General features: G+C 39.2%; 1 protein-coding gene across 3 annotated transcripts in view; it reads left to right on the top strand.

Annotated features, from left to right (window-relative positions):
* Positions 1-243: 243 nt before the first annotated feature.
* The window catches only part of ptdss2 (phosphatidylserine synthase 2), a 28,360-nt gene continuing 18,037 nt past the window's right edge, over positions 244-10,566 (top strand). Inside the window, exons 1-4 of one of the 3 annotated variants that reach the window (XM_015050751.1) lie at positions 244-596; positions 1,085-1,500; positions 6,305-6,406; positions 9,489-9,571. In XM_015050751.1, the coding sequence (XP_014906237.1) occupies positions 1,280-1,500; positions 6,305-6,406; positions 9,489-9,571 (406 nt within the window). In that variant the 5' untranslated portion in view covers positions 244-596; positions 1,085-1,279. Of the gene's footprint in view, positions 1,501-6,304; positions 6,407-9,488; positions 9,572-10,566 lie in introns of all 3 variants that reach the window. The other 2 variants (XM_015050750.1, XM_015050748.1) reach the window with 2 other exon arrangements.

Genomic DNA, 10,566 nt, shown 5'->3' with positions numbered 1-10,566 from the left:
CTTTATTCCAGGGGTGTCCAAAGTAGGTCCTTGAGGGCCGGCATCCTGCATGTTTTAGTTCTCTCCCTGGTTTAGCACACCTGCATCAAATGATGGGTCGTTAGAGGCGTAAGGAGAACATTGACTTGCTGAAAGAGGTTGATACTACCACTAAGAAGAAAACTTAAAACATGCAGGATGCCGGCCCTCGAGGACCGACTTTGGACACCCCTGCTTTATTCAAATTACATCAGATGTCAAAACAGCATACTGGAATAATATTACTCTTACCGCGCGAAACTACCTATCACAATATGGCGCCCGCACCGACGTATAGCTTGTAACCGGAGATGTAGGGGCTTTTACTTTGAAGAGCGATTACCGGAAACGCCTTTGTGTTTCAGAGCATGTGATTGTGTGCGGAGCATGCAGTTGATTGTCAATGCTTAAGCGGCTCAGCAGTGGTTCTGTCGGTCTGTGTGGGTACAGTCAGGCTTTAAACAACTTTTTTCATTGGCAGCAAAGCTGTTTTCTACATTTGCTATAATGTATCGAGCGGTAGCAGCTTCTTAGCTTACCCGTTTAACAGCCCGTAAGCACACATATTAACCCAGCTGGTGAGTAATGGTAGCTACATTTCAAACGCACACGAGAGGCTAGCTAATAAATTTCCTGACTCCTTTAAAAAAAAAGAGACCTAAAATGCGAAACGCTGTCTTAAAGAAGTCTGTTTATACTGGCTGGTTAATTAATAACACACCTTTTAGTTGACTAGCCTCCTAGACAAGGTCAAACATTTAAAAATAGCTACCAATAGCTAACCAATCTGTGTGACACTAAAGCAGAGCTTTGATTTGTTTATTAGCTTCTATCCTTCAGTTTAAAATCCTCCCAGCGTGTTTTGGAGGAAGTCGTCATTTCTGACAGTCCAGGAACGGATGACATTTAAATAGTTTGATATAAGTAGGCGGCGTCGGTGTGCCTGTCTGCCTGTTTGACAGGTTCGCCGCTAAGCACAACCGAACGGGACGTGATTTTCTGGTAATTTTTTCCCCCCTCCCTCCTTGTTGTTCAAGTTACGTCGATTTTTCTCCGGCCACCTCAGGATGCTGGCAACAACCTGGGTGGGGCTGACGCGGACCACACAGACCAGGAGCAGATCTCAGGGATAAGCCAAACCGAGCCGGATCGCTACTGCTCTACTTTTTCCTCTCCCCCCCCCTCATCCCCCCCGCTTTTCGTTTCTTTGAAAGCACAGCGGGCGGCTTTCAAAAGGGTGAAAGCAGTCACCCAATCAGCCATGACCAAGTCCGAGTCGAAGAGAAGCGGCGTGTCCGCCGGCAAGTGCGCCAGCGCCGCATCCGCCGCCGAGCAGGTCAACAACGGCTCGTTTGATGTGGGCTTCCCGGAGCCGAGCCCCGCAGCCAAAGCCAAGGTGCTGAAGCAGACGTCCAAGGAGAGCCTCCACCGGAGGATCGCAGAGTGCGAGGTGTACGACGACGGGACCAACACCTTTTTCTGGTGAGTGGGGGACCTGAGGGTGTCACGACCACCTACCCACAGGGGAGGAGGGTGAACCGCGAGTTTTGTTTTATAATGCATCAAGGTTGTCTGAAAGTCAGCCCCAAGTGCCCTCCGTTTATTCCAGCACAGCTAGAGCTGAATTAGTGGGTTTCCTCACACAGACTCAAATTTTCCGTCCAAGCTCACCTACTATAATATCACACCCTGCTGCTTACTCAACACAAGATGAAGATGGCAGACTTCTTACAGACAGACAAACCTGAGGTCCTGTGCTGCAGGTGGTGTTCTGTGTAGGTCGGGAGCGGGTCTGGGAATGTGTCATTCCCTCCCTGCAGCAGTTTTTCCTAGCTGTCTTGGCTCTTCAGTGTAACGGTTTAGTGTCTTTGGTGGCAGCTTATTTAGTGTTTGACTCAACTTGGGCTGAAACAAGTAATCGGATTTACTGTGATTAATCGGTTATTGAAATAATTCCCAGATAATTTAGTAATAGATTAATTAAGTGGAGAATACACAAAACAGGCCATTTGCTGAAAGAACAACACAGTCAGAGGTGGACTAAGTCAAACCTGTATAAACGTTTAATTTGCATTGAAGAAACAGCCTTCTTTATCTGTAAATATGTTCTACCCTAATTCAAATTCTATGGAACAAAAAAAAATCACCTTTTATTAATTAAAAAAAACCTACCAGATTAGCCTTGCACTGTACTGATAAGTGAAGTAAAAAAAAAAAGGCTGAGCTTTTCACATGTTAATGTTAGAAGTTTTTTTTTTCCAGCTGCAGATGCATACACTAAAGGAACTCTGTTTTTGTATTTTAGCCAATAAAATGTTAAAAATAAAAGGAACTGAATTATGTTTATTTACATTTTACTTTATGTGTACAAAATAAACCTAACAGGGTGCCTGGGCAACCTTAAAAAGTTATGACTCAGTGGTTGCTAACTTGCTGCTAATATACTCTTCCTAGCTAGCTTTTTTTTTTCTTTAAAGGAAAATGCATCACTAGTTGACTGGACGATTGTTTTTGGCCATAAGATCCAGCAGGATCCCACAATCATTTCCTATATTTAAAGGGATTTCTTTCTTTTTCTTTTTCTTTTTTTTTTGGTCTTACATTTTGTCCCAGCTAGCATAAAAAAAAGGTCTGAAAAAGTCTTAAATTTGACTGGCTACAACCTGCAGATACCCTGTTTAAGTATATAAATGAAAACTCTTCAGAATGTGCCATTTTAAAAAATAAATAAATCTGATTAATTGTCAGAATAATTGATTACAATAATTGTCTGTATAAATTCAGCCTCTTCCAGACTGAGTGCAAATCTTTGCTGGTTAATTTTATTGAGCATCTAGAGTTTATTCAGCTAACTAGTAAATCCGCTTGAATGTAAAAACTAATGCAGTTAAACTACAACATGTCTGATTATTATGTTTATTTTCACGTTTTGTCTCATCTCGGTGTTTTTGATCTCTTTTCCAGACTTTTCGCCGCATTTTATCACGCTGCAACGACAAATTTCAGAAAAGTTACAAATGAAAATCTTAAAACCGTGCTTTGCATTGGTATTCAACTCCCACGTACTCAGATGGCCCTAAATGAAATAAACGGTTCAGGATCTGACGAAAGATGGATGAGGCTGAACTTTGAAAACCAAGTGTTTAATTTTGGCTTCCCTTTAGAGTAAGACGGCCTTTTATGTGAATCTGTCACATGAAATGTCAATAACACAGAGGTTTGACTAGCAACTTTTAGTCAAAATAAAACTGTAAAATCCTTCCCACATGACATGCGCAGCGAGTCGTTCATTGATTCGATGCGTCTTTGGAAGCGACGCTGCTGGTAATCTCCACCTCAGACATGTGTGGAAAATTGGTGACAGCTGGCCAGTGATAAGAGCGAAGGATTTAGTGATTATCCGGATCACAGGTCAGCCTCGAAATGCAGAAAGCGGTTAAAAGAGCTGCTGCTTCTTATTTGTTTATTTTTGCAAACAAGCAGATCTGACTTTAGTTTACCAAGGGTTGTGGAGAAATGTCCCAAAACAGTTTGAGGACGAGGAAACCCGTCTCGAGTTGATGAGGAGATGAGAAGTAGGGGCAGTCTGCCTTGTAGGGGCAGACTGGAAAGTGGTTTTATTTTAAGAAGGAGGGGGAAAAATAAGAGGATTAGAATGGACGTCAGTCTGATTTGCAGTAAATGTTTCTGTTTCTGTAACTTTTCTACCCATTTAAAACTGCTGGTTGTGTCTCCGGTTTACTGACGGGCTCCTTTCTAATCTCGGACTCTCTCCGAGTTACACAGAACCGGTATTTGTTCTCCTCCATTGTTGCTGTGTGGTTGTCAGCCTGGAGGCAAACAAGGGCCCTCCCCTCTTCCTCCTGCCGAACAGGTTGGATAAGGAGGTGGAACCAGGAGAAAACTCTGAAGCTGCTATGACTCACTTCGAGGACTTGGAGAGCAGCTCTTGTTCTTCAGGTTGACTGGTGGAAGCTGTGATTGCAGCACGAAATGCAGCCGTTAGACTTCACCTTGCAGAAAGTAAAACCTGTCCTAATAACAATCTGCTGGTCTGTTAGAGGAGCTTTGTTTTGTTTATCTGTATGTATTTATTTCTTCATTCACTTCTTTTTTAGCTCAGATTATTGAAACAGACTGCGCAGATTTGAAAATTTGTACCAATATCCGATACAGATATTGCTGCTACGGCCGACAATCAATACTCACAGGTATTATTTTCCATATATATTTCTCTACCCTTTCCACACTTTGGAGAAAAATGACCTCTGCTGTCCTCACCTCAGTTTTGGTTAAACTTCCCACAATCCTCCACGCAGAAAACATGTCAGCAAAAAAGAAATGAATATCAGTTTGTCGATATCAGCCCAGTTTTATTTATCATAATGATATTTTAATATCAACCGATACCGATGTCAGTGCTGATATATCGCAGTTCGTTAAATTAAACTTTACATTTTTGTGATTTGCTAGTATTTTAATGTTTCAACGTTAATATTTAGTTCAGACAATAAGAGCACAGCTTTTATTTTTTGTGTTGTAAATTTGATTTTAGTTTTGACAGTAATATAATTCTGTCTGGTTCTTCTTAGCTCTAAAAATCACCATTAAATCTCCAATATTACAGTTCATGCATCTCCAGGTCAAAATGTGAAATTGACCTTTTTTTCTTCTTTTTTTTTTCAAATTTGATTTCTGCCCTGATAAATTAAATTAAAAAAGTGTCAATTAAAAATTTAATGAGTTTCACATTACCACTTGGTTCTGTGCCTTAAGAAGAAAAATAAATTCTTTATGCAACACATGTTTGAAGTTAGTTTTTCAGTTGCATATATTAAAAAGAAAAAAGCAGAAAAGTTTAATTTAAACCCGACTCTCTCTGTACCCAGCATTCAGCTCATCGCTCCAGTTGGAACGCTACTTCATTTCTTACTTTAGAGGCAATTAACCCTGTTATTATCAATAAGTGGTCAAATAAAACTTTGCCCTCGCAGTAAATCTATCTATAGATAGTAACAATTCACAGATATCAGAGTGACACCACTATGGCATGATAAAGGCCAAAGTTTGGTCATTGGTTGTGGGTTCATGAGGAAAGTCGATGGTCCACATCATAGAAACAATGTTTGTGCAACAACCTAGACAGGGAGTTTAGCCATCTGTAGCTTATTTGTAGCTAAACTTAATTTATTAGTTTCTAGACAGAAATCTCTGCCTTGAAAACGTGAACATTTTTTTGTTGGAGCAACACAAATTGCTCTAACAATTTGCTCATTGTTAGAGCAGCTCATAATTGTAAAATTCAAGTAAGAATGATGCATATTTGGTGTGTATATTGTAGTCAACACTTTGTTGAACCATGGTTTGCTACCTCTGTACTTCTTCTGGGGTCTCTGTTCTCTCTTCATACATGCAGGCAACAATTTCTTTTGCCTGTTTTGCGTTTCAAAGTTGGTCTTGAAGTATTAAGTCCTGCCACAGATGGTCTACAGGTTTAGGTCTCGACTTGGAGTGCATTTCCACCAACTGAGAGTGGAAAAGACTGAGGAAATGTATCGTCACTTATGCATCAAACTACTGGGTAACACTTTATTTGAAGGGGTGTGCATAAGACTGACATAAACATGACTTAACACCTGTAATGAACATAAAGAAGTCTTTATGAATGTTTGACAGTTGTCATGAAGTGTCATTTGGTAAATAATGACACTTTTAATGCAAAGTTGCTCTAAAAGTTGCCTTGGAAGTCCATTAAAAATGACAACTTTGCATGATTTTGCAAATTATAACTTAATGCAAAGTTGGCACTTTTAATGGACTTTTAATGCAACTTTTAGAGCAACTTTGCATTAAAAGCGTCATTATTTACCGAACGACACTTCATGACATCTGTCATAAACATGCATAAAGACTTCTTTATGTTCATGACAGGTGTTATGTCATGTTTGTGACAGTGTCATGTCAGTCTTATGCACACCCCTTCAAATAAAGTGTTACCAAATACGGTTAGTTTGTCATAAAATGACATGATACTGGCTGTTATAATATGATCAGAAAAGGTCTAAATGTTCTCGCAAAACACTCTAGAGAAATGAAGTTCTGCAGCTTTCGCTCTGGACTTTTCTCTGAATCGTTCCCCTCGGCCGACTTTTATAAGATCTCCGCTGGCAGCACCTTGTGCAGACATGGCCGCCATCCCTCCTTGATCCAAGCATCAAAACGGGTTTTCGTCTATAAATGGCACTAATCTTATTTTTGCCGTCTCTCTTTCTCTCTGCCCCTGCAGGCGAGCCCACACCCTGACGGTGCTGTTCATTCTGACCTGTGCCCTGGTCTACGTCACGCTGCTGGAAGAGACGCCTCACGACACGGCCTACAACACTAAAAGGTCAGCGCGCCGCCACTGTTACGTCCTCCCCCTCTTCGCCTGACCCCTGAGAGAGGGCAGGAAATTTTCCACTAAACGGCTGGAGCTGCTTGATTGGATTATGCTTCCCGCCATGTGGCTGGAAGCACTTCATCAGAGGAGGAAAACTATTAACCCACTCCATTTGTTTCCATCCAGTTTGTCTTTGAGTAATTTTCTGCGAGTGCGTATTTAATTAGTCTGGCTGATGGCGCAACCATAAAGATGCCTCAGAGATGCAGCTTTGAAAATGGCAAAGTGAGAACCACAAAGAGGAAAAGTGTTATAACTGGTGACTTATGGCAGGCTGTTTTAACGTAAAAGGACTTTCGTCTGACTATCCGTAGATATTTAAAAATGAGTTTTGACTAGAGTCAACTACACTCTGACCACCCCAAATGGTAATTTGCAACACCGGCATTCACTTTCTGACCAGTCAGAATAATAATTCAAGATTTTAATTTGATGAGTCAAAATTCTTTCCCAGATGTCACACCTGATGTCACCGGATTGCATCTGTAATTACAAGACAACATAAACGTAATTATGACTAGTTAAAAGTACATTTGAGCTTAAGCCCCCCTTTGTTCTGTCACTTAGGTGTCCTTACAACTGCCTGCAGAATTTTTAGTCCCACACAAAACTGTCAGAAAATGCTGCAACATGTAAAGATCTCAGCAGTAATGAATGAAGAACTTCATTCAAGTGCTTCAGAATCTGCAAAGAATTTCTTATTTCTTATCCTCAGACGAACACAATGCAGTTAAAGACAGCTTTGAAAAGTGAGGCAATCGTATTCCCGTTCTTTTTCTTTATTAAAAAAGTTTTCATTGTTTTATTGAAATTTCAGAATGCTATTTACATCTCTACTTTATTTGGAGATATCCTTAAAGGACTTCTGACTGGTCAAATCTAATTTAGAGAAATGTGGAACTCTAATTTTGCCTCATCATTATTTGCTTTCAAGATATCCGTGATTTAATTAGTCGAATCTATGCATCTAATATCTAAAAACACATTTTAGATGTTTTGAATTATGGGGTCTTTATTCAGAATTATGACTAGTTGAAACAAAAAGTGAGATATTAAATTGAATTGTCTGAAGCATGTTTCAGGTAGCCAGAAATTCACTATAGATGCAACAAATTAATGGTAAATTTGATGTTCTTTATAGTAGTCACATCATAGAGGTATCTTATGTTATTTTATGTTAAATCTGCCACCTGCAGGTGACTAACTCATTACGTTGTGAACTTAACCCTCAAATGTAACTCAAGACAAGCATCTGTGGGTTTTATAGAACTGTGAAACCTCAGAAACTGGGAGGAATGCCAAGCGGCTGCCATGTGGTTCACTTTCCTCCGTTTGTGCCAGAACTACTAAAATTTAGTGACCTTTGTCTTGGAAAACCGGTGGCAAAAAAAACAAAAAAAACAGCCTGCACCTCCTCAGACTTGGACAGCAGCAGCATTTATAGTCCCTCTTCTGTTCTTGGTCTGTTTGTTACCTGTTAAATTGCATTAGGCCTTCCTCTGACAGTATTACCAGGTGGATAAGAGGCTGAACGTGTAAGCTGTCTGAAACCTTTTCCAACGGTTTGGACCCAAAAGGCAGACTGAATCGCATCTAGTTCTGCTCTGTGTTTGTTTTAGATTTCAGAGGGGGCCGTAGCTTCTTGTATGTTTGTTTTTATTGTTATTTTTAGCTTTGTTTGCTTCTGTAAGAGGATGCTTGTGTGTTTAACAAGTCTGATGGAAAGATTCCCAGGAAGTTGGGCTCAAGCTGCAGCCGGTGATGCGTTTTGTTTGTTAATGCGTTTGTGAGAGATTGTAGGAAGGCTCTTAACGGGATTTGCTGCCATCAGCAGAGTCCGGCTCGTTGGGATAAAGATCCACTCTCATATGTACACACACTCACTCTATAGGACATTGCTTTTTCTGCCTCTAACTAGTTTGCACCCGCCTTTAACGTTTACATGCAGCACTCCTCTCTCAAACTCACACACTTAATTCTCCTCCCACACACACTCGCACAGTCAGTCACACTCATGTGACTAGACTCGCTGGCAAAGCAGCACTGGTTTTAATTTTAGCCGACGTCTGGCTACTTATCCCTCACTACGCTTTAAGTTCAGACTGGTACCATCACCTGACATAACATGGCTCTGATTCTGTGCATCCTTAAAAAGTCTTGAGTTCATTAATCTAAAGTTAAGGCCTTAAAATGTCTTAAATTCATTAAAGAAAATGTAAGTTGACCTTAAATATCGTCACCTTCTGAAAATAACAGCTTAAGTCATTTTTTGCCTAAAGCGATTTTTGCAACAACAAAAAATCGCTTTTGACAAAAAAATGACTTGGGCCGTTATTTTAGGGAAATAACAAAATCTTAATCACAGGTTTAAAATTTTGTCATAGCAGCACAATTTATCTCATACTATGCAGGTTTTTTTCTCGCAGGACGTTTTCATCAGGCAAAAGTTTGAGTTGTGCACAGACATCTTCACTCACTGCTTTTTTGAGGGTACTAGCTGCTAAAACTGGCTAGCCCTTACTGGCTAATAGTATTAGCTCATACTGGTAGTATGAGCTAATACTAGTAGTACTACTAATACTACTATTAGCTAATACTAGCTAGCTGGTGTGTTTGCTTAATTGCTAGCTAGCAAGCAAATGAACAAGACAGCTAGCATATTGCTCTCTAGCTAATTTCCTTGCTAGCTAGAGAGCAATATGTCATTCACATTCAAGAAGCACAAATTTTATGACAAAGCCACAGAAATTCTCCAGAATGACAGAAATGTCAGTTTTGATCCCCTTTGTTTCTTTTCTGCAGCTCTGCCTTTTTATCTTCAGCAGGTCTTAAATTTGAATTGGTGAAGCTGCATAAACCCTGTAATTAGTCTTAGCATCGGGTTCCTGGTCGATTCCAGTCATTAGATCTAAACTCAGTCTGTTCAAATGGGAAAGAGAAAAAGAATTGGAACCCCTTTAAGTTTTTTTTTTCATTATATATGAATTAAAATAAGCCAAAGGGATCCTGTCCATCTCTCTGATCGTTGCAGGGGCATTGTGGCCAGCATCCTGGTCTTCCTCTGTTTTGGGGTAACACAGGCCAAAGATGGACCCTTCACCCGACCCCATCCAGGTAGGACCAACAATTTGATCAAATCAGTTCTCTGTTTGATCAAAAAAAGATCAAATTTTTGGTTTTTAAAGATTTAATACTGGGTTTTTTTGGAAACCCAGTATTTAACTTTTTAATCGTTTTTCACCAATGTACTCCTGTAGTTCAGGTTGATGTCAGTATGGACATATCCCACCATTTTGTTTGACAAGACTGTTTTACAGCTTCTATTTATTTGGATATTGAATGATCAGATCATCTATATGACAGAATATCGGGGCCTACCTATTAATATTTTTAATTAAGATACTAAAGTAATAACAAGAATACAGTCTTGCTATTAGGAGAATAAAGTATAAATTTTCTGAGATGTCGACACAAAAAATACCAAAATAAAAAGAGGAATGTTGAAGTTATACTTTGGTACAAGTCTTGCTAATATTTAATGGAAATATTTTATCTGTTAACACATCAGCATCAAATTATCAGTAGCAGATCTTTCAAATTGTGCAAACTGAGCTCTGCTCACATCAGATCCTGATAACTTTATCCAAGCTTTTTCTTTCTCATTAAAACAAATTCTTTCTTGTAATTTTTAGTTTCTTTTCTGGTAAAATAGGTTTTTTTTATTTTGTAATAAAGGGAAGACTGAAAGACTAACCTTCTTTTGAAAATACTTTGTCATTGTAATTAGGGCTGTTGTAAACGAATATTTTGGTAATCGAGTAATCTATCGATTATTCTTACGATTAATCGAGTAATCGGATAAAAAAAATTAATAAAATGAAATATTGGTAAATCTGGCATAATACTGGTGTTACTATCAGATATCAATATCAGTCCAATTTTTCATATTTGAGCATCCCTAACAGTTGCTTTTTTGTAGTTTAGAAAACCAACCTTTAACAATAATGGCTCACTTTCTAAGTTAACCAGAAGAAAAGTTGTAGAAAAATCTGAAATTATATTGAATTTAATAACAGAGGCAGGCTCACAAATATGCTTATAAAAAATGT

The sequence above is a fragment of the Poecilia latipinna genome, unplaced genomic scaffold (genome assembly GCF_001443285.1).
Source record: "Poecilia latipinna isolate Pla-1442-1.1 unplaced genomic scaffold, P_latipinna-1.0 Scaffold1008, whole genome shotgun sequence".
NCBI classification, from domain to species: domain Eukaryota; kingdom Metazoa; phylum Chordata; class Actinopteri; order Cyprinodontiformes; family Poeciliidae; genus Poecilia; species Poecilia latipinna.
This window is presented reverse-complemented; position numbering and strand designations above follow the sequence as displayed.